Below are 24,557 nucleotides of genomic sequence, written 5' to 3'. Positions count from 1 at the left end.
ATTACAAGGTTCTTAACATTCAGCGTGAGAAACTACAAGTCCCAGGTTGCAGTGCTGCCTCAACCAAACACGACACTACCCGCCAGATAAACTACAAATCCCAGGACGCAATGCTGCCTCGGCCCCCACCCCACCCCCCAGCCCCCCGACCCCCAGCACCTCTTTGAGGATGCAGTCCCCGCGGAAATCAGATCAGGATTGGCGCTGCATGCTGGGAGTCAAAAGACCCAGAATAGGATTGGTTGAGACTTTCCAGGGACTACCGTCCTTTTAGGCTTGGCCTGTGGGAGAAGGGAGGGGACGCTGCGCACTTCCTGTAGACGCTGGCGGGCGACGGACTCAGGGAGTCCCCGCCTCACTAGGTACTAATCTCCCGCGCGTAGAAAGCGTCCGTGACCCAGCGGAAGTGATTCCTCCAACTGCCCCGGAACCCACGGCGGCAAGCAGCTGGGGGTGGGGGGGCGGCCCTGGTGTAGGGGCTGTGGCGGTGCGCGTGGACCCGGTGCGGTGGCTGTGGTTGCTGCGTGGCTGACGAGTGAGTCTCGGTCTGGGGTGGGAACGGAGCTCCGGGCCTGCGTGGGGGACGGGGGAGGCTCCTAGTGGGCGCGCTCGCCATCCCACTTCCCACCCCTTCCCATTTGGGCGGGGAAGGAACGGAAGCTCTTAACCTTCCCTGGCCTCTTTGGCTCTTGGTTTGGGGGAGGGGAGAGGAGGGCGGCGGGACCTTTCCTGGCGCCGCTCGGTGGGCTTGGAAAAGGGTGGAAGGAGGGGCGGCGGCCGGTGAGACTGGGCCTCCTCGGGGTTAAACGCGGGCAGGGTGGAGTTAGGAGCATGGCAGCCCTGTCTCTTTCCCTTTTTGCTTTCCCCGGGTGCACTCAGATTCGTTCTTTCCTTGGGGTCAGCCCCTAGTTATAGAAGAGGGCCTTCGTTCTTCCCAGTTGCGGGACCCCGAGAAGTTTACCAACTTGTTGGGTGATCTCTGCCCGACTTGGTGTTTTGGGGCTGCCGTGCATCTGCCTCCCAGTCTCATCTGAAAGGAGGTATCTAGTGTCAAATACAGTGGCCATTAAGTTTCTCTTATGGAACCTCTTTAATACAGCTATGGAGTTCGAATTATTAGTGCGAGCATTTCTACTCAGCATCGCCTTCAGTGTGGAAAACAACCGCAATCCTTCAGAGTTTTAAAACCTCATTTTCAAACTGCCAGATTTGCTTTCGGATCCCCAACTAGTTTCCTTTATTGCTTAGTGGACTAAAATGATACGTCTCGGATCTCGTTTACATTATAATTGTGGTATAATTCATGATGTTGAAATACCACTGTTCACACGTGGATTCATTCATTTTGGAGATACAGTGGCAAGGAGACAACTATGGTCCCTGTCATCGTGGGTATTAAGTGCTTATTGCCAGTGATGATTTTGGCTTCATACTTAATTTTTAAATGACTGTCCTTTTTTTTCTTAAGTGTGAGATTTACCTAATAACTACCTACCATTCCAAAAAATATATATGGATATAAATTTATTTCAAATGGAAGATACTAGTTTCATTACATTATGGTAATTCTGTAATATAGTCAGTAGTTTGTAGTCAGAAGTTATAGTCAGTTCTATATATCAAGTTCCAAAGTAATATTTATATCTTATAAATTGCTTGTTTGGGTTTTTTGGGTAGATTTTTTTCAGTACTAGAAAATAATCTGGAAAATCTTTGTATTTACACTGGTATGTGTTAATGCATTTCAGCTAACCTGTCCTAAATGTTTACTGTTCCGTTATTAAATACGATCAGAAAAAGCTAACCCAGTGATGCTCAAAATTTCAAGCCTTGGTAATTAAGAAAACAGTAGTGCCATTCACTCAACTCTTTATTGAGCATCTTCTGTATGCTAGGTACTAAATGAGGCCTGTCCTCACTGAGCTTGAGGAAAGAGGCTATACATTATGTAAGCAAATACAGTTTCAGATGGTGATAAATGTGAAGAGACTGTATCTAGATTAGAGTTAGATTAAGTTAGAGGACTAGGGTGTGGTGTCTGCTTTTGAAAGGAAGTGATCAAGGAAGACCTACCTCTCTGAGGCGTTAATGCTTTGCCTGGAGACTAAAATAATAAAGATCTGAAAGAAGAGTTTTTCAGAGAGCAGTAACTGTAAATGCATAGACCTTAAGGGAGGAATGAACTTGACCTATTAAAATACTTAGAAGGCCAGTATGGCTGGACGTTAATGAAGGAAGAGTGATGGGAGATGAGATCAGAGTGGTTAGCAAGGAGTAACTAAGATGGAACTTTACAGTCCTTGTTCTGTCTGTAATGAGAAGCCATTAGAGGATTTTGTGCAGGGGAGTGATACCTGGCTTATGCTTTTGATGACTGATTGCTGAGTAGCAAACTGAGAGTTGGAGGAAAGTGGAAGAACCAGCTCCTAAGGAGGCTGGTAGTTCAGTTGCCATGTGGTAGCTTGAACTAGAGATGTAGAGTTGGAAGTTAGTGAGAAGTGGTCTGATTTGGAATGTAATTTGAAGGTGGAGCCAAATGGTTCTTACCTTCGCCCCAGGACGAAAAACAATTTGGAGGAGTCACCTGTTTTGCCCGAGCATCTGGGTGAACAGTAGCACCATTTACTGGAATGAGGAAGACTGGGGCAGGTGAACTGGTTTCTGAGGAATAAAGCAGGAGTTCTGTATAGAGTGTACTCAGGTGGATGACTTTATACTGCTCAGAATATGTGCAGTAGGCAAGTAGGATATCCACTGCTGTTGCTCAGGGGAGAAGTCAGGCTAGGGAGGTAATCTTGGAGTCATATTTTACATGCGATATTTAAAACTATGGACCAGAGGACATCAAGTAAAGAGTATTAATGGAGAAGAGGGCAGATGTCTGGGAGCACTCGGGTCAGAGGAAGAGCAAATAGTGACAGAAGCAGAAAGGCCAGGAGGGTGTGGCATCCGTAATGCTAAGGGAGGAAAATGTTTCAGAAAAGAGGGCGGAGTCAACTGTAAAACCCTAAGAGTAAGATGATGATGAAAAATTGACCCAAAGGGGACTTCCCTGGCAGTCCAGTGGTCAAGACTCCGCGCTTCCAATGCAGGGGGCCCGGGTTCGATCCCTGGTCCAGAGCTAGATCCCACATGCATGCCGCAACTAACACCCCCATGCAGCCAAATAAATAAATAAATATTTTTAAATGAATAAATAAAATAATTTAAGAAATTGACCCAGTGACCAAGTAGTTGAAATTTGACAAGAGCACTTTGCATGGACTAGAGGTCTAAAAAGTCTGATCAGTATGGGTTACAGAGAAGTGTATGGTAGTGATGATGTTACAGCATTTTGATATGTTGAATTGTGGCAGGACAAAGTCCTTGGATCACTGTGCTTAGCTGGAAAGGTTGGCCTTGCATAGGAAGGATGATTTTTACTCAACTTTTGAAACAGGAAGTATATGGTATATAGATGCAGGTAGGATGAAGGTGGAAAGATAAGGCAGTTGAAGTGACTTGTTTCTGTTTTGCTGGTGAAATAAGTGAAGTTGTCAGGGTAGGGAGGAGAGGTATGTTGGAGGTTTAGGGGATGCCGTGAATTTTCTCAGAGTAGGAAAGCCAGTTGACTAGGTAGGAGGATCAGTCCGACACCAAGTATCTGTTTAAAGTGTGTGGCCATAAATTTAAAATTGAGACCAGTCACAATGGTTGTGACTTTTCTTCAGCCAGTTCAGTCTTTGGTTGAGGCCTGAGCTCGGTGGAGAATCGGGTTTGGCCAGGGTTGGGATTTGGGTGGGTAGCTACGTCAGAGGAGAGGGCAGGGAGTTAAGGGTGTAAGGGCTGCGAGGCACGCATGGTGCCGGTCTTCATGAACTCTTCACAGTGGGATGAAGCAAGGTCAGGGTTGGGTTTATATTTGTTTACTTTCAGCCCATCATTTAAAGGTTCTTTTTAATTGTTTTATTGTGTGTAGAATCTATAATTAGGTACACACTATATAGTGAAGTACTTGTTCATACTTTTTAGACCAAAACAAAGGAGTTCAGAGATCATTGTCTAAGAGGGAGATTAGGTAGGTTACAGGGTAAGGCAGACAAGACAGCCTCAGTGGGAACACACAGCACTCTAGAGCTCTTGAGTTGTGTGCTGTGTGGGAGTGACTCTTGCTTAATAAAGTGGGAAATTGGGAGTTATGGGCAGTTTGTTGTAGAGGGAGGGTGAATTTCACATGGGTTCAGTCATGAAATGGTAGAGCTGGAAGGGACTTTAGGCACAGTTGAGTCCAATTTCCTCATTTGGGAGATGGAGAAACAGAAGTCTTATCATTTAACCTATCTGGGTCTCAAGATAGAAGTGTGCAGAGTAGAAATTCAAATATGGACTTCTAACGACACTGAGTTACTTTGCCAAAAGTATTAAAACTGCCTGCACAAGAGTTAAGTACTATAGGAGCATTGTTATAAGTTGAATAAGCCAGAATGAGAATTTTATCTCATCCTGAGATAAATAAATTCAGCGACACTATAAGCACATTCTAGGCAAGATATTCTGATGTCTTGTTACAAACTGGAATTGTGTAACTTCTGTCAATTTGTATTAATGGCCAAAGCCGCTCTTCTTGCCTCTTCAAATAGGCCTAAACATTAGATAATTTTTGGTTAATGTAATTTACTTTGTTTTCCAAATTAATCATATTCTTACATATTGTTAAGAATAAGTCATCAGGCTGACTGACGATTGTTTCCTTCATGAGTGGCTTAGTTCCACATACTTGTTTCTTTTTAAAAATCAGTTTTAAATCATAGTTTCCTAGTTATTTGTACTTTCAAACACGTATTTTTATGATTTTTTTTTGAAAATTGAAGTATAATTGACGCACAGCACTACATTAGTTCCAGGTGCACAGCATAGTGATTCTATATTTCTATACATTACAAAATGATCACCACAATAAGTCTGGTGCCATCTGTCACTATACAGAGATATTACAATATTATTGACTATATTCCCCACGCTGTAGATTTCATCCCCATGACTCAGGACTCCTAACTGGCAGTTTGTACCTCTTAATCTCCCTTGCCTACTTCACTCATTCCCCCACCCCCTCCCCCGTGGCAGTCACTGGTTTGTTCTCCTGTATCTGTGAGTCTGTGGTTCTGTTTTGTTGTGTCTGTTCATTCATTTTGGTTTTTAGATTCCACATATAAGTGAAATCATGCAGTTTTTGTCTTTCACTGTCTGACTTGTTTCACTTAGTATAATACCCATGTTGTCACACATGGCAAGATTTCATTCTTTTTTATGGCTGAGTAATATTCCATTATATGAGTAATCTTGTAGCATGTATGTGTGTATGTATCATATCTTTATCCATTCATCTATCGATGGGCACTTAGGTTGCTTCCATATCTTGACTATTGTAAATAATGCTACAGTGAAGGTAGGGGTGTGTGTATCTTTTTGAATTAGTGTTCTTGTTGTCTTTAGAAAAAATACACAGAAGTGGAATGCTGGATCCATGGTAGTGCTTCCATGCTGTTTTCCATAGTGGCTGTACCAATTTACAGTCCCACCAGCACTGCGTGAGGGTTCCCTTTTCTCCACATCCTTGCCAAAAATGATGATAGCCATTCTGACAGGTCTGAGGTGGCATCTCGTTGTGGTTTCAATTTGCATTTCCCTGGTGATTAATGATGTTGAGTATCTTTTCGTGTATTTGTTGGCTGTCTGTGTGTTGTGTGTCTTCTTTGGGAAAATGTCTATTTAGGTCCTCTGCACTTTTTTTTTTTTTTTGCGGTACGCGGGCCTCTCACTGCTGTGGCCTCTCCCATTGCGGAGCACAGGCACCGGATGCGCAGGCTCAGCGGCCATGGCTCACGGGCCCAGCCGCTCCGCGGCATGTGGGATCTTCCCGGACCGGGGCACGAACCCGTGTCCCCTGCATCGGCAGGCGGACTCTCAACCACTGCGCCACCAGGGAAGCCCATCTGCTCATTTTTTAATTGGGGTGTTTGGGGTTTTTTTGATGTTGAGTTGCATGAGTTCTTTATATATTTTGGGTATTAACCCCTTATCAGACAGATTGTTTGCAAACATCTTCTCCCATTCAGTAGGTGGCATTTTAATTATGTTGATGGTTTTGTTTGCTGTGCAGAAGTTTTTTACTTAGTTTGATGTAGTCCCATTTGTTCATCTTTGCTTTTGTTTCCCTTGCCTGAGGAGGCATATCCCAAAAAATACTGCTAAGACCAATGTCAGAGAATGCACTATGTTTTCTTCTAGGAGTTTTATGATTTCAGGTCTTACATTTAATTATTTGAGTTTATTTTTATATATAGTATGAGACAGTAGTTCAGTTTGATTCTTTTGCAGTAGCTGTCCAGTTTTCCCAACACCATTTATTGAAGAGGCTGTCTTTTTTCCCACTGAATATTCTTGGCTCTTTTGTCATAGATTAATTGATCATATAAGTGTGGGCTTATTTCTGGGCTCTCTGTTCTGTTCTATTGATCTATGCAACTGTTTTTTACGTACTGTCTTGATTACTGTAGCTTGTAGTAGTGATTTGAAATCAGGGAGCATGGTACCTTCAGCTCTGTTCTTCTTTCTCAAAATTGTTTTGGCTATTCAGGGTTATTTTTATTTTTTTATTTTTTCCAGCAGAAAACATGAGGTTAATAGGTGAGAAATCCCTTATTTTACTTAAATGACATCAACCTGTACCTAACATTCTAATCTGCTTTTTAAAAAATTAACAGTTTATCTTGGTATTTCCATGTTATTATATACATAGGTTTAACTTTTCCTTTTCACTGCCCCATAATATTTCAAAAGTATAAATATACTATTTTTGTTTAGTATCACCCATTTCCCCTTCCCTCCAAAACTTGGTTCTTAGCAAGTTTTAATGTTTTAGTTTTCTTATTACCATTGGGGTCAAACATTTTTATACAGGTCTATGAGCTATTTGTATTTTTTCTTCTGCTATTTTTCTAGAGTTCAGTGGGGTTTTTTTACATTTGGTTCTTTAAACTGTAGTGTGTTTTTGTGAGTGATGTCGGTTAGACATCTAACCTTATTTTTTCCAGGTAAATGACCAATGTAAAAAAGCAAAAAGAGGGCTTCCCTGGTGGCGCAGTGATTGAGAGTCCGCCTGCCGATGCAGGGGACACGGGTTCGTGCCCTGGTCCGGGAAGATCCCACATGCCACAGAGCGGCTGGGCCCGTGAGCCATGGCCGCTGAGCCTGCCTGTCCGGAGGCTGTGCTCTGCAACGGGAGAGGCCACAACAGTGAGAGGCCCACGTACAGCAAAAAAAAAAAAAAAAAAAAAAAAAAGCAAAAAGATACAAAGAATAGATTTGCAGCTGTTGCTCTCATCTACTTAGCTAATCCAAGCAAGTCAGCTGAAAACTATTAGAACTAATAAGAGTTTGTGAAGATCATGGAATACAAGCTCAACTTACCGAATTTAAAAGGTTTTCTTTAAAACACCAGCAATAACCTTTCAGAAAGTATAATCGAAAAAACAGATCCCATTCATAATGGGAACTGTAAAGTACCTAAAAGTAGACCTAATGAGAAATGTGTAATAACAAAATGTGGACTTGCCCAACTCCTTAGCAAAAACATGTTTATCACACTATTGTAATTAAAACAGTGGGGATATTGGTCAGGTATAAACAGATTGATGGAACAGAATACAGTCTAGAAATCCATGTAGTAATATAGTATATGATAAGGGTAACATTTCAAATCAGAAAAGGGATGGGCTGTTTAAAGATCTTTTCGGTGTTCAAAGATACTAGGATAAAAACTGATTTCAGTGTAGGCCCTAGGCTCACCTAGAATTTCTAAGTATTTGTTAGATAATAAAAATCTAAAAAATAGAAAACTATAAAAAAGTAATGTTTATATATAACACTCTAAAAGCACAATGACATCAAGCCTTTGTTCATGTCTTCTGCCTGGAACTATTCTCAACCCACTGTTCAACCACTTCCTCTTACCTACCTAATTCATATATACCTAATTCGGTTATGGAGTAGATGTTCAGGTGTTCACACTGAGATTTTGTAGCCCCAAACTTAGATTTGTATAGGTTATTTGTGGGTTAAGTCCAAATTTAATCATATTTCAAATATTTTTAACTTCCACGTAGGAATCAGTGTTTACTCCTAATTGTTAGTGTTGATTTACTCTTTCTTTGTTAGTGATGGGGAGCTCCCTCCTCCCGCAACCTTGACCCTTGTGTAAATGATGGAATTGATTTACTATGTTAAGAAGTCTGTAGAAAAACTGTTGCTACCCAAAGGGCTTCTCAGGTGTGACTTTTCATGGTTGCTTAGCTACTGCTGGTTAAGTAAACAACCTGGATGTTTTGCTCTGGAGATTTTCCAGAGAAAAGTTGGCTCTTGAAATTCTTCTTCTTCTAGCTTTTCTAGCATGTTTTCCTTTTTTTGTGTTTTAGAAGGAGTACAAAGCAGTATGAACAGAAGAAAACAATAATGACCGATAAATTTTTTAATTGCTTACTACTATGACCAAAAAATGACAGAGTACTGTTTTTAAATTTTAGATAACTAAGGATTTATATCAGCACCTCTCAGCAGTAGTGGAAAACAAGTTTTAACAGGAGCCAGAATTTGTTACCATGGTGGTATGGAATAATGGAAGGGAGCGTGGGCTCTAAAGCAAAGCTACCCAGGTTTAAGTTCTCATGTTGCCACTTAGGCTGTAGAAGCCTTGAGCAGGTAGCAGCCTCCTCATGTTTTCTCATCTCTAAAATGGGAATGATAATTCCCCTGTGGAAGTGTTGTTTTAAAATAAGACAATGTATGCAAGGCATTTAATGCAATGTTTACACTCATTAGGCCCTCAAATGGTTGGTAAAAACGTTACATTGCCCCTGCTGCCTTTCTCTCACATTAGACATGGTACTTTAAATACCTCCCTACATGCTTGGGGAGTGTTCTAGACTAACATTTAATTTTTCCCCTGACTCTGTCAACACCTGGAGCATTCAGCTTCTCTATACATCAATAATGTTTTTTAAGGTGAGGGATTACATAGGTTTATTGGTCAGGAATTTCTTAGAGAACAGGATAATTAGGATACACTGTTTTTCTGATAATGACATAAAAAATAATATTCGGATAAAAAAATCCTCCTTCGAAGAAATGCTGTTAAAATACAAATTACTGAAAACATGAGCTCTTTTCCTTTGGTAGTCATTTCTTTCGTGAAATTTAAGATTTCTCAAAAATTAAATTTTTTTTAACACTTCGTTGTTACATCTCAGAACTTTGGTAGCCTCTGTGCAGAAGGGATGGAACAGTAAAATGCATTATAGATGTGCACACTTACATAAGAAGAGGGCAAGCCTTACCTTTTTTATTCACAGGAAAGCTACTTCACGTCCTTGGATTTATCATGTTGTCATTCATTTAGCAGATACTTGCTTTAATGTTTACCAGTATCTAGTAGCTATAGTATACAAAGATGATTAAGGCCAAGGGTGTCTCCTTCAAGTTCAGTTCAGCTCCTAAGGAACAACATATGTGTTTTTAAACTGTTGTCAGAATAGTTACCTTAAAAAGGCGGGGGGGGAAATCTGTATTTAGACTTTACTGTCCTGGAGGTGATCATCTTCTCTCAGATGTTCAGAAACTTGATACTGTTCCATATTGTGGTGGCTGGGAAACTTACATAGCAGAGAGAGAGAGTCTTTGCACTTGTAACACCAAGGACGTATTAAAAAATAATGGGAAAACATGTTATTCTGGCATTAATCTCAATATAGTATTGTTATATTTCAGGAAACTACTAAAGTTCCTGTGGACTCAAAGTAGAATTTCATAAGAACATAATGGGTAAGTTATATAAAAGTCATTTTGTAGTTCAATTAGTTGAAGCTTTCTTCTCAAAGATAGGCCTTTGAAGTCAGTGAATGCAAGTAAGAAAGTAGAGTAGACTGAAATTAGTTGTTTAAATCAGCAGCTTATGTTTATTATATATTTCTGAAAAGCAGATCAGTAACATTATTATGCCAAATTTAATTTGTGATTGCTAGTTATTGTACCTTAGGAAATTAGAAACTCTCCCAACATACATAGAAAGTGGTTTCTCTTGCCAAAAAAAAAAAAAAAAAATACTGGAAGTATAAATTTAAATAATTGATAATTTTTATTTTTGTTCTCAGAGGCTGGCAAAAACTGCTAAAAATCTGTACTCTTGAATAGTCTATAATTAGAAGTTACATGCATCTTTATGAGTCCCCCAGCTTTTTATTATGAAAAATTGCAAGAATAATACACTATAGCCTTCACTAGTTAACGTTTTGTCATATTTGCTTTTCCTGCGTGTATACGTTTGTATGTGTTTATATACCCACATATACACACAAAAACACACATAAGCTTTTTTTTTCTGTTCTATTTATTAATTGTACATGTAATACTCCACACCTAAATGCTTAAGCATGCATCTCGTAATTCAGTCCATATTCAGAATTTCAGCTTTTTCAATAGTGTTCTTTACAGTGGGTTTATTATTTTTAAATCCAGGGTCCAATCAAGGATTTACTTATTGCATTAATTTATCTCTTTTGTGTTCTTTAAACAGTTCCCTACTTTTGGGATTGGGTGAGGAGTGAGGTCTTTCATGACTCATTTAAATTTAGATTTGTCTGAGTATTTCCTCCTCCTGAGTATTTCCATTAGATTCAGGTTAAACATTTTTGGCAGTGGTAGTACATAAGTGACTTTGATATTTGTTAATCTCAGTTTTAGGGATTTCTAAATTAATAACAAATGAATGAGTAAATGGATGTTTGTAACTGAACAGTACTTCAGCTTCATCCTCTGTACTTCTCCTCGCTAAGTCTTCCTAAGTTTTTAGAATAAGCCTTAAGATATTTTCTTTCAGATATTGGTACCATAAAAATTAAAATTCTGTCGGTACAAAATTGTAAAGTTATACGTGTGAGAAAAGATCTTAAAGGGTTGTATAAAAATACATACTCCCTCAGAAAGTTACGTTGAGCCAATTCCTGTGGCTGAAGCCGGCATGGTGGCATTGAGGATAGCTGGTAGCTACCTCACCTCTACTTTGAATTTTTAAAGATTGATTATTTGTCTGTAGTCATTGTTTCAATATTCATGCAATAATTTAAACTGGGCAGTAAAATTTTTTGATCTTTTTTTATGGATCAAGAGTAAAATGCTGAGTAAAGAAGGCCCTAAATTTTAGAATACGGGGCTTGTCAGAAGTTGCGCTCACATGGCATATGAACATTTATTCATAAACACACTATGCATCTTACTTTAAAAATGAGTATTTCAGGTCATAGAATTAAAGTTTTACTATTTGAATATTTTCTTTTAGTCTTCAAATTTAAATGTGCTGCTGTGTTCACAAATTGTTAATACTTCCATGAAAAATACTGGTAAGTTTTCATCTAAAGTAAACATCCTTGGGAGTTCCCTGGTGGTCCAGTGGTTAGGAATTGGCGCTTTCTCTGCTGTGGCCCATTTTCAATCCCTGGTTGCGGAACTAACATCCCAGAAGCCATGTGGCCAAAAATTAAAAATAAAAATAAATAAAGTAAACATCCTTGAATGTAAAGTTTATTCTGATATTGGAAAATATTTAGAGAATAATAAAATAAGGAGTTAAAAAGTTTAAAATCTTGGTGACTATTACTCTCCAGAAATGTTTCTGCTCTGAGTTATTCATATACTAACCTTGGTAAACCTGTTTATTTTTAATAAATTTTGTGATTCAAAAATTATCTTATTACATACTTTAGATGGAGAAGAGAAAACCTATGGTGGCTGTGAGGGCCCTGACGCCATGTATGTCAAATTGATATCTTCGGATGGTCATGAATTTATTGTGAAAAGAGAACATGCGCTAACATCAGGAACAATAAAAGCCATGTTGAGTGGCCCAGGTAGGTACATTTCTTTATTTCCTCTTAATATATACTCACTTTTTTAATGTTTGATGAATGTGTTTTCAAGTTGAATTAAATGACTCATAACATTAAAAGAAAGACAGTAACTGTTCTAACATTAATTACTGCATGGTTATGTTGCATTGGGAAAAAAGTGGCTTCTGCTATTTCCTGTTTTCAGTTATTTACCATAGTTTCAATAAAACCTAATTGATTCTTTTGTAGTAGGAAGGATCATTTTCCTATGTTTCCATGGTCAGTTCACCACAGAAGGACTCTGGTGATTTTTGCTCCTGGTTACATGTAAAGTTTACCTATAGAAGTTATTGCTTCCCACATATCTACTGTTCCCATTTTACCTCAAGAAAATTTTTCTTGAGGGTTGGAATTTTTGGAGCATAGGGTAGTTCTGTGTTTAACTCTTGGAGGAAACGCTGAACTGTCTGCACAGTGGCTGAACCATTTTACATTCCTGCCAGCCGTGTACGAGGCTTCCAGTTTCTCCACATCCTCCCTGACATTTGTTATTTTCCATTTTTCTGATTGTAACCATCTTAGTGGGTGTGAAGTGGTATCTCATTGTAATTTTGCTTAGCAATTCCCTAATGACTGATGAAGTTAAATATATCTGCTTGTGCTTGCTGGTCATTTGTATATTTTCTTTTGACGAATATCTATTCAATTTTGTTGCCCATTTTTTAATTGACTTGTCTTTTTGTTGTTGAGTTTAAAAGTTCTTTATAAATTCTGGACACTTTATAAGTTCTTTATAAATTCTGAACTTTATTAAGAGTTCTTTATAAATTCTTTATACCTTATGAGATAAATGATTTGCAAATATTTTCTTCATTCTGTAGGCTGTTTTTTCTTGATAGTATCTTTTGATGCACAGAAGTTTTTTATTTTGATGAAGTCCAATTTATTTTCCCTTTTGTTGTTTCTGATTTTTGGAGTCCTGTCTAAAAATGCATTGCCAAATTCAATGTCATGAAGATTTACCTTATGTTTTCTTACAAGAGTTGTGTTTTAAGCACTTACATTTAGGTTCTTGATTTTAAGTTAATTTTTGCATATAGTGTGAATCAGCTTCATTCTTTTGCATGTGGACATCCCATTACTGTTTGTCAGAGAGACCATACTGAATGGTCTTGGCATCCCTGTTGATAATCAGTTGACCATAGATATGTAGGTTTATTTTTGGGCTCTCGATTTTCCATTGATCTATGTATCTGTGGTTATACCAGTATCACGCTGTTTTGATTTCTGTAGCTTTGTAGTAAGTTTTGAAATTGGAAACTGTGAGGCCCCCAACTTTGTTTTTCTTTTTCAAAATTGTTTTGGCTGTTTCTGATCCTTTGCAATCCCTTTTCTATATTTTTTACTATGGAGATTTTAGAACATACACAGACTTGGAGAGAATAACATAACACACCTTCCTGTACCCATCAACTAGCTTCAATAGTTGTCAACATTTTGCCAGTTTTGTTTTGTCTATTATCCTAACTTCTTTTAAAAGAGTATTTCAAGCAAATTCCTGACATTAGGTTATTTCACTTGCAAAATCTATGATAGTCCCCCTGCAACCTCCCCCCTGCTTTTTTTTTCAGACTATCAATTTTACTAGAAACAAAGTTATTTGTATAATGTCCACATCCAGGTTATACTTAATCATGTTTCATTTTGTAAATTCATAATTAGAACTCTAGAGCCTTGAACAGAATCCAGTTTATCTTTCTAGCAAGAATACTTTATAGGTGGAACTCTTGTAGTCCTATTGTATCACATCTTTTAGCAATGTCAAGACTGATTAGTGGGTTCCAGAGTTATCAAGCTGATTTGTCCATGAGCAATTCCCCAGTCAGACTTTCATATAATATTTAGTTTTAGCATTCACTGTGATTATTGCTGAGCTTTACTTCATTTGGAATTATAAAACAGAGATTTTCCAATTCTGTAATTTCTTCTGCATTTATTAGTTAGAACTCTCCTATAAAGAAGAACTATTTGGTTATGCTGAAATATAGTCTGTACGGGAAAGAAAAGATAAATGCTTGATTTTTTTTTTTTTCCCCTTTACATGCAATTTTTCAGAGTAAAGAATTGGTTCTCCAGCATCCTCCAACAGTAAAGAGTGTTTGTTTTGTTTGTTTTTTTTGCATATATACTTTTTATTGGATATTTTTCAGTTAGGTGCAGTCATTCTTACTGATGCTCAAACGGCTCCGTTTTTATGCCAGAAGGAGCACATAAGGTTGGCTCCTGTGTCCTTTTGACACAGTTTTATTAGCCTTGAATAGCTATACTACTTTCTGTAATAAAAAAATTTCTCAGGTTCATTTTGTACATTATTCCTCAATCCTAAAAACAGCCATTCCTTAAAGAGCCCTGTGGTTTGGGGGGGTGGGTTTTTTCGGTTTGATTTTTTAATGGAAAATGGTACTTAGATACCCCACTGTGGGTGCTAGCAATACTCATTGCTCCTGGGTTGAAGTGCTTTTAGACTTTTCTACTGGACAGAACTAGGATGTACTTTAGGGGAAAAATCCCGATGCCAACAAAATTTTAACTAAAAATTGAGATTAAAGGACTTTTACAAAGTCTGATCTCCTTTAATTTAAAAACAAGAGTTTTATCTTTGAAGCTTCAAACTTTCGGCACCAAACTAATGTTTGCATGAAAAGGAATGAAGTACTGATGCATGCTACAAGGTGGATGCACCTTAAAACATTATGCTGAGTGAAAGAAGCCAGACACACATTGTTGTATACTTCCATTTGTATGAAATATCCAGAATAGATAAATCCATAGAGACAGAAAGTAGAGGGGAGTTCCCCGGTGGTCTAGTGATTAAGGATTCGGTGCTTTCACCACTGTGGCCTGGGTTCAGTTCCTGGTCAGGGAACTGAGATCATGCAAGCCGCGCAATGTGGCAAAAAAAAACCCCAAAAACATAGAGAAAGAAAGTAGGTTGGTGTTTTCCAGGGGCTGCGGTGTGGGTTTTATTTGGGGTGGCGAAGATGTTTTGGAACCAGATGGAGAGGATGGTTGCTCGGCATTGTGAATGTACACTGAATTGCACATCTTAAGTTGGTGACTTTTATATGAATTTCTTTTTTCTATTATTATTAATTTTTATTGGAGCACAGTTGCTTTACAATGTTGTGTTAGTTTCTTGCTGTACAGCAAAGTGAGTCAGTCATACGTATACATATATCCACTCTTTTTTAGTTTCCTTCCCATTTAGGTCACCACAGAGCATTGAGTAGAGTTCCCTGTGCTCTACAGTAGGTTCTCATTAGTTACCTGTTTTATACATAGCAGTGTATATATGTCAGTCCCAATCTCCCAATTCATTCCACCCCCTCTTTCCCACCCAGTAACCATAAGTTTGTTTTCTACATCCGTGACTCTACTTGTTTTGTAAATAAGTTCACTTGTACCCTTTTTTTTTAGATTCCACTTGTAAGCGGTATCATCTGATATTTGTCTTTATGTGTCTGATGTCACTCAGTATGACAGTGTCTCAGTCCATCCATGTTGCTGCAAATGGCATTATTTTCTTTTCTTTTGGCTGAGTAGTAGTCCAATATATATATATGTACCACATCTTCTTTATCCATTCATCTGTCAGTGGACGTTTAGGTTGCTTCCATGTCTTGGCTATTGTAAGTAGTGCTGCTGTGAACATAAGGGTGCATGTATGTTTTCGTATTAGAGTTTTCGTCTTTTCTGGATATACGCCCAGGAGTGGGACTGCTAGATCATATGCTAACTCTATTTTTAGTTTTTTAAGGAACCTCCATACTGTTCTCCATAGTGGCTATACCAATTTATATTCCCACCTGTTATACGAATTTCACCTAAAGAAAACACTAATGTTTGTCTAGTGTCAAAGGCTTAATAAGTGCCTATTGGTAATATTTCATACATACATTTAAGAAAGAGAGTTTTCGTTATTGGCAAACAAAAATTTACCTCATTGCTATGAATTATCTGCTGAATCCTTCTTTCCTTTCTCCGCATCCCATCCTACCCCCAACCAATAGACAATTACTAGAAAACTTTTAAAATACTACATTCTCAGAAAGTACATTTTTCTGCCTTTTATATTCAGTGCACAGTGCTAGTGCTAGACTGCCAAGAAAATATTTTATCCCAATAGTAAAGAAATCATAGAGCTAAAGAAATTGAGAGATCACTAAAAACAGTGTATGAACTGTTATTAAACAAAGGGAGGAAGTAGCTTATGAGAGCTCATTAACATGACCGTATTTTTAAAAACTAAAGGGGAAAACAATGCATTTACTCTCTTGAAAAGATTCTTTAAGGATAGTGTTTTCACTTATCATTTATATTTACATGACAACATAGCACAGAGCTCTTGCTGGTCTATAAGTACTTAATTCCCTAGACTGAGTCTACTCAGAAATCTACATATTTCATTTGATGCTAGTTGGGTTTATCCTTTTTGCATTATATTAGTTTTGCTAGGGCTGCCATAACAAAGTACCATTGACTGGATGGTTTAAACAGAAATTTATTTTCTCACAGTTTTGGAGGGTGGAAATTAGAGATCAAGGTGTTGACAGAGTTGGTTTCTTCTGAGGTCTCTCTCCTTGCCTTGTAGATGACTGTCTTCTTCCTGTGTCTTCCCACTGTTGTCTTACCTCTGTGTGTCTGCAGCCTCATCTCCTATTCTGATAAGGATGCCAGTCATATTGGATTAGGGCCTTAATTACCTATCTCCAAACATAGTCACATTGAAGTATTGGGGGTTAGGACTTAAACATATGAATTTTGGAGGAACACAGGTCAGCCCATGTATCACGAACAAATTCCTTTTCTTTTCCAGGTCAATTTGCTGAGAACGAAACTAATGAAGTCAATTTTAGAGAGATCCCTTCACATGTGCTATCAAAAGTATGCATGTATTTTACCTACAAGGTTCGCTACACTAACAGCTCCACGGAGATTCCTGAATTTCCAATTGCACCTGAAATTGCACTGGAACTGCTGATGGCTGCAAACTTCCTAGATTGTTAAATAAAATAAATTATAATAAACTGTTAACTTTTTTCAGTATTTAATACCTGTAGTTCAGTTAGTAATTTTTTCTTATATAGCATGTTGCCTGTGTGCAATTGAACTTTAAAGTTCATTGCAAAGCAGATTATCTTGTTCTTTTGCATAGCAATCAGAGTTGAAATTTGTTTGCTACATCAACAAATTAAGGACATTTTCACAAATTGAGAAATAAACAAATATGCCAATTCGTAGGTGGTTTTGCCTTATCCTTTGGATGTGATTTTTAAAATTAGAGCAGTGGTGATATAGTAAATGCTGAAATTTAGGCATAAATTCAACACGTTCTACAGGTAAATAATGGGGCTACATATTTTTATGTTTTTAGTGTTTTTTTAAAAACCTATTCTGATCTTATAGCTGTCATTAGCATTACTAGGGTTATGCAATTGCATATAATTGCATTATAAACATGTTTATAACTTAGCCAAAATATTGATTTTTATAACTGTCAAAGACATGAGAGTTGAAATTTCTTATGTGTCTTTTGATAAACTGCAGTATTGTTTAAGTGTATCTTGTCTTTTTGTTTATTGCTACAATTTAAGAACTTTATTTAAAATCAATTTTGGAAGATTACTAGGTACAGCTTTTGGAGCAGAGACTTTTTGAACTTTAGCCACATGGTCCACAAGTAAACTACATGACTTCAGTTTCATGTGCATTGTGCATTTTGGCCAATCCATTGTATAAAGTTTCCTTTGCAGTATTCATTCTTACATAGTCCCTTGTTGTGGTTACACTTCTCATTATTTAAATATGTTTTAAAAGACTCACTATGAACTTTTTCATCTAGATCCTAAGAGCAAGACTTCTCTGACAATTCCAGTCTTCCTCCATTCAACTGAAATATTATAAAATAAGAAAAACGTGGAGAGATGCAGTGCAAATCTAATAATGCACTTTTATATAGTATATTAATTATCTTCTATTAATTAAAGTATGTCCCACTAGTTATCCATAATCTGGGTCTTCTACTGAACTCAAACTTACAGAAGAGGTCATTCAACTTTTACACTAAGACAAAAAAAGTTTGAAGAACTATAATAGAGCGTCTCTGCTTAGTCGTGGAAAAAGAAGCACTAGAGTTGGGTTTATTATTGTCTCTATCTTAGTAGTAAAACAAAGCTGTTATTATAGGGTCTATAAATTTAAGTCTTCAGCTTACTTCTTTAAGACTGGTTCATTATGGACCAGTTTTTCTGGAACCTGCAAAGACCATAAACAAGATCAATAAAAGTAATTTTTCCTCTTAGAAGACCTAACATTGTTATTGAAAGCAATTAAATATAAATGTTAGTTGCATATATTTTAGTAACATCTTAAGACATACTGTTACATATTTTAGTGTAGAATTACCAAGTACTAGAATTATATTCTGCTACTTGGTGACAAATAATGCCGATTATAAACCTAAGTGGTGATCTTAAAGGTCAAGGTGATAGCTAGAATACAGTTTAACTTTGACCCATTTTAGTAGGTTACTTTACATGTTAGGTCCAGAAGTTACCTTAAGTTCAAAATATTGAAATAGAACTGAAAGATTAGGAAAAACTGTATAGCTTGCGGCAAATGATACTTGCATGTTAATAAAGACTATTGACTGAAAGGTTTGATGAACACTTGGTGTTTGATCTTTTTAGCCTTAATTTTCTCTTTTTCTGAGGATGTATGAAACTATTGGCTTCAGGACATCTTGCCATATGATTGAATAGCAGGAATTTTTATTCGGTTCAATTTAAGAGATGATTTTATATAGTATTGAGACCTTAAATAGTTTTCTGACACTTGGTGATTAGTTTACTTTTTGAATTATGTGCAAACCTACCCAATACTTTTTCTGCACAGGAAATAGTACCACAAAATCCTCTGTTTTATTCAGTTACTATTTCATTTTTGTATTGTCTAGATTATTTTATGCTTTTTAGACTGCTTATCTTTCATGCAATTATTATTGGCAGATAAGTCTCCTTTTGAAGAGCTGTCAATATTGAGGAATACAATCTACTATAAGTAAATTCAGCTCATGTTAAAAGAGAAATACATTTAGAGACATCTTGCTATATATGGAGCTGTCATCTTAGCTGTGGGTCGTTTTGCTAAACTTATCAATTATTCTTTCAAAGTGGTACAGGTATTCTGAGAAATTATATAAAGTTGCTGTTAAAGATCGAAGAGTGTTTAAAGCTAGTAATTCCTATCTGTGTAGAGGAAAATTCATACAAATTAACAAAGCTTGGTTATATTTAGACTTAGCAGTGCTAAGTTGAGCTTCTGCTTAGTTATATCTAAGTTTGGTAAAACACATAAGATCTGGAAATCAATAGATGCAGTTGATTTTATATATGGTGTTTTATTTGCAATATATAAATCTCATTTAATTCCAGGCTAGTCATATTTGTGCTAAGTCTTTATATTCCTATTAGGCTATAATAAGAAACTCTTAAATATTATATATCACACCTAATGGTTTGTTGGTTTAAACAAATATTTATTAGCCTAGAAGTATTTTGGTATATCACAGCACCAAACTAAGAGTTAAAAAGTATAAAATCTTGTGCTAGTAAGCCAAGTTATCTTGAACAGGGGACTGGTTCTTCATTTCACTTCTAGGAAATTAAGGAGACTACACATCAATAGGGTGATGTTTACCACATTTTTTAATGAACGAACAAGATTGTGGATATTGCTTAAATCTAAGATTGTAACATTACAGATGATCAGATTAGAAGAATTATAAATGAGAAAAAATGCCTTTCTTGCTGCATCTTTTAAGTAACAGTCTATAAATTTCAGCTTTTGCTACTTTTGATTAAGCATTAAATATTACAAGCAGTACTAAATACATTAGATTAATTTAGATACTTGTTTTCTATTGCCTGCTATATAAAGAAAATTCAATTTTAGTGATGGTCATCATTAACTTTATGATACAAAGGGAAATTTATGTGCAGTTTTCATACCAGTATATGCAATGCCAGGTCAACCCCAAACTCAGTTTTCATTTATGCTCTAATATAGTATTTATGCTGAATTAGGTACATAATGTATTTTCTTTATTTACTCCATATTTCTTTATCTGAAAACAGAAGACTTTTGTTTTAATGCCCTATAGAATATTCAGTTTCCTTTCTCCACATTCGCTTAGTTGCCCACCGGCCCCCCTCCCTATACACACACACTGTATGTTTCTTAAACTGGGAAAATTATTTTTTTTTACATCTTTATTGGAGTATAATTGCTTTACAATGGTGTGTTAGTTTCTGCTTTATAACAAAGTGAATCAGTTATACGTATGTTCCCATATCTCTTCCCTCTTGCGTCTCCCTCCCTCCCACCCTCCCTATCCCATCCCTCTAGGTGGTCACAAAGCACCAAGCTGATCTCCCTGTGCTATGCGGCTTCTTCCCACTGGCTATCTATTTTACGTTTGGTAGTGTATATATGTCCGTGCCTCTCTCGCGCTTTGTCACAGCTCACCCTTCCCCCTCCCCATATCCTCAAGTCCATTCTCTAGTAGGTCTGTGTCTTTATTCCTGTCTTACCCCTAGGTTCTTCGTGACATTTTTTTTTTCTTAAATTCCATATATATGTGTTAGCATACGGTATTTGTCTTTCTCTTTCTGACTTACTTCACACTGTATGACAGACTCTAGGTCCATCCACCTCATTACAAATAGCTCAATTTCGTTTCTTTTTATGGCTGAGTAATATTCCATTGTATATATGTGCCACATCTTCTTTATCCATTCATCCGATGATGGACACTTAGGTTGTTTCCATCTCCAGGCTATTGTAAATAGAGCTGCAATGAACATTTTGGTACATGACTCTTTGAATTATGGGTTTCTCAGGGTATATGCCCAGTAGTGGGATTGCTGGGTCATATGGTAGTTCTATTTGTAGTTTTCTAAGGAACCTCCATACTTTTCTCCATAGTGGCTGTACCAATTCACATTCCCACCAGCAGTGCAAGAGTGTTCCCTTTTCTCCACACCCTCTCCAGCATTTATTGTTTCTAGATTTTTTGATGATGGCCATTCCGACCGGTGTGAGATGATATCTCATTGTAGTTTTGATTTGCATTTCTCTAATGATTAATGAAGTTGAGCATTCTTTCATGTGTTTGTTGGCAGTCTGTATATCTTCTTTGGAGAAATGTCTAAGGTCTTCTGCCCATTTTTGGATTGGGTTGTTTGTTTTTTTGTTATTGAGCTGCATGAGCTGCTTATAAATTTTGGAGATTAATCCTTTGTCAGTTGCTTCATTTGCAAATATTTTCTCCCATTCTGAGGGTTGTCTTTTGGTTTTGTTTATGGTTTCCTTTGCTGTGCAAAAGCTTTGAAACTGGGAAAATTTTAATGTTGCTTTGAGATAGAACTCATGGTCTTAATCACCATATTGTTCTATAAGTTTTGTGTTTATGTTATTGTTCTAATATAGGACACAGTTGCATCAGTATTAGGCTTGTTTCTCCCTCTTTATAGAACTAGATGCTTAGCATCATTTTTAATACAAAAATGTTATATTTATTTAGGTATATATTTATATGCTAACACTCTTATTTGTGATAGCATCTATTGCTTCATTATTTAGAGAAGCATGTATAAGATGACAGCTTATAAGAAAAATTCAAATTTCATGTTTTTTTATTCAACCAGAATTGTCTAAAATATTTTAATTTGAACCGCCTTTTACATCATGAAGTAAAGCTTGTGATTAATTCTGCCTATGCATACCAACTGGCCCAGATCAACTGTTAGGATTTTTTAAATACATCAGTAGAATTTTAACTATAGGCGTATTAAATGTTGATGCAAACTTATCAAATATATTTTCCTTTTGAATCAGTATAGTGTCATTTCTGCTCTAGAAAACTTCAAGGATCTGCATCCATCTCAAGTACAATTTTGAATTGTAAAGTACATTTTCTTCAGACCATCAAAGAAAATTTTTGTTTTTTCCATAATTTCACTCAGCTGTTTTTGAAAATGCATGTTTCCTTAGTTTCTTACAGCCACCATTTGAATCAGCCAATATGTTCCTTTTTGATATTTGTTTTTTGTTTTAATGAGGATCCAAGACAAAAAGTTACGGTAATCCAAGGTCACAAGCTAATTTATGGTGAGATTCTAGATCCAGATCATAGTTCGAATTAGAACAAACATGGTGCTTAGATTCTAGAAACACCCTATGAATGGTACATCTAGAAAAGATGTTTGTTAAGAGTACTGAAATAAATAATATACAGAATATTGAAATGGTGGAATTGGGATAGGGAGTTAATGCATGAGATGGGCTTATAAAGTAATAAATGCCTTTTAAAGTACATAACATTTCTATCCAAATGAACATCATCCTTAGTAGGGCGATTGTTGCTCAAAAATGTTTCTGGAACTGACTTCAGAGCTTATAATAAATGTTCTTTTGAATAGCCTCAGTGGTGGGAGATGCTTTTCTTTGAATGTTTTGCAACAGTCAATGAATGTTTTTGATCCAAACCTACTGAATAAAGATGAGTGGCCAGGCCAGGTCAGGAAGAAGATATATAATTAAAGGAATTAGAGTAGCTTTCTCATGTAGCCAGTAGTCATGCCAGGAGCATGACATGTCACAAAACCAAATTTAAGAAAGTTGCATCAGAGTTGTGATTCAAATGGGTTTTATAAAATTGCTGCCTTACGGTGTAAAACGTCATCTGTGTTACTTTGCTCAGAGTAGACAAGGTTTAAACCTTGTGCCTCCAGCAGTTTGGTTTCTCTGCAACATCATATTAACAGACAGTTTGGGGAATTCCCTGGCAGTCCAGTGGTTAGGGCTCTGCACTTTCACTGCGGGGCCCAAGTTCAATCCGTGGACGTGGAACTGGGATCTCGCAAGCCGGGCTGCATGTTCCCCGCCCCCGCACCCCCCCCAAAAAAAGACAGTTTTTCTGTTACCGGGAAGAGTATGATCTACCTGATAAAGTACCATTCCGCCCTCAAATACTGAAGGAACTCTCCAATGAAAACTTACATTCCTGAAGAGCTGAGTCTATGAAGTTACTTTGACTGGTGGAATGGCAATAGTAAGGTCATAAAAAGCCAAGAGCTAATGAAACCACAATTTAAGTTATGTGATTGTTCTCAAATGGAACTGTTTTTCTTCTTTTCCTAATGGCAATTTTTACCTTATCTTCTAAAAATTAGATTGTAAGAAAACAGGAATAAAGAAGGGAATTATTTCATATTGTGAGGGGGTGTTGATCTCATTGTCTCTCCCAGTCCCTATCAGGGTGCTTTAAACATGGTAGGTGTTCAATAAATGTTGACTTGAAACAAGCTCATTGGTGTGGAAAGGCAGTACCTCAATCATATTCCACTGGATCCTTAAGTTTTATGTCTTAACTAACGTTGAAATAAAATCTTTGAGCCTAACTGCAGATGTCTGCACATCATCTAGTCTGCCATTTGCAGGGGAGAATACTGAATGCGAAGGCAGGAAAGCTGGGTTCAAAATTGTTGTTGCTGCACTAGATTCTTGGTGTTCTCCCAGGAAAAATAATAGCAGTCTCTGAACAAACATTTCTCCAAAGAAGATGTACAAATGACGAACAATACCTGAAAATTTGCCCAAGTCGTGAGGCATTAGGGAAATGATAATCAAAACCACAATATGATATTTCACACCCCGTAGATAGCTATAATAAAAAAGATGGACATTAACATATTGACCAGGATGTGTAAAAATTACAACTCAACCTTGCAGGTGGAGATGTGAAATGGTGCAGCTACTGTAGAAAATAGTTTGGTGGCTCTTCAAAACGTCAAACCATGTGACCCATCATGGTATAGGCCTAGGTATATACTCAAAAGTACCCGTTGGAAGTTTTTAAACATCAAAATAAATAGCCACAGGGCTTCCCTGGTGGCACAGTGGTTGAGAGTCCGCCTGCCGATGCAGGGGACACAGGTTCGTGTCCCGGTCCGGGAAGATCCCACATGCCGCGGAGCGGCTGGGCCCATGAGCCATGGCCGCTGAGCCTGCGTGTCCAGAGCCTGTGCTCCGCAACGGGAGAGGCCACAACAGTGAGCGGCCCACGTACTGCAAAAAAATAAAAAAATAAACAGCCACAGAGAAGAAAGTTATGATTGAAGACTACTCTTTAAAGAAAGGATAGAGTAACATTTTATGAGGTGCAGCTATCCATCCTAAGCAGATTCATAGCCTTTATTATATATGAGAGAATGAGAAAACAAACTAAGCATTAAATTCAAAATGTTTGAAACTAATGCCAACAAAATCAGGATGAAAGAATTAACAAAAATAGCAAAAACAATTAGAAAATAGGAATTAGTAAATTAGGACATTTATAAATAGAAGAGCTGGTTCAGAGCAGTAGAAAAACATGGGACATATCAAGAGAAAAATGAGGAAGCAAAAATATATGGATGAGATAGAAAATAATACTCAACATTTGTTATGAGAAAGTTAATACCCCAAAACAGAGAAAAGCTCTTAAATTATAAGAGATTATTATTTATACCAAATTTTTAA

The 24,557-nt window shown here is 37.2% G+C and overlaps 1 protein-coding gene across 1 annotated transcript; it reads left to right on the top strand.

The window, feature by feature from the left end:
* The first annotated feature begins 390 nt into the window (after nt 1-390).
* ELOC (elongin C) lies at nt 391-17,537 on the top strand. The gene is made up of 4 exons (XM_033842664.2): nt 391-535; nt 9,802-9,855; nt 11,793-11,936; nt 16,792-17,537. The coding sequence occupies exons 2-4, from the start codon at nt 9,852-9,854 to the stop codon at nt 16,980-16,982; spliced, it is 339 nt and encodes a 112-aa protein (XP_033698555.1). The 5' UTR covers nt 391-535; nt 9,802-9,851; the 3' UTR covers nt 16,983-17,537.
* Nucleotides 17,538-24,557: the final 7,020 nt, after the last annotated feature.

This window comes from Tursiops truncatus, chromosome 17 (genome assembly GCF_011762595.2).
Source record: "Tursiops truncatus isolate mTurTru1 chromosome 17, mTurTru1.mat.Y, whole genome shotgun sequence".
NCBI lineage: Eukaryota > Metazoa > Chordata > Mammalia > Artiodactyla > Delphinidae > Tursiops > Tursiops truncatus.
The sequence above is the reverse complement of the archived record's forward strand: the minus strand, read 5'-3'. Positions and strand labels throughout refer to the sequence as shown.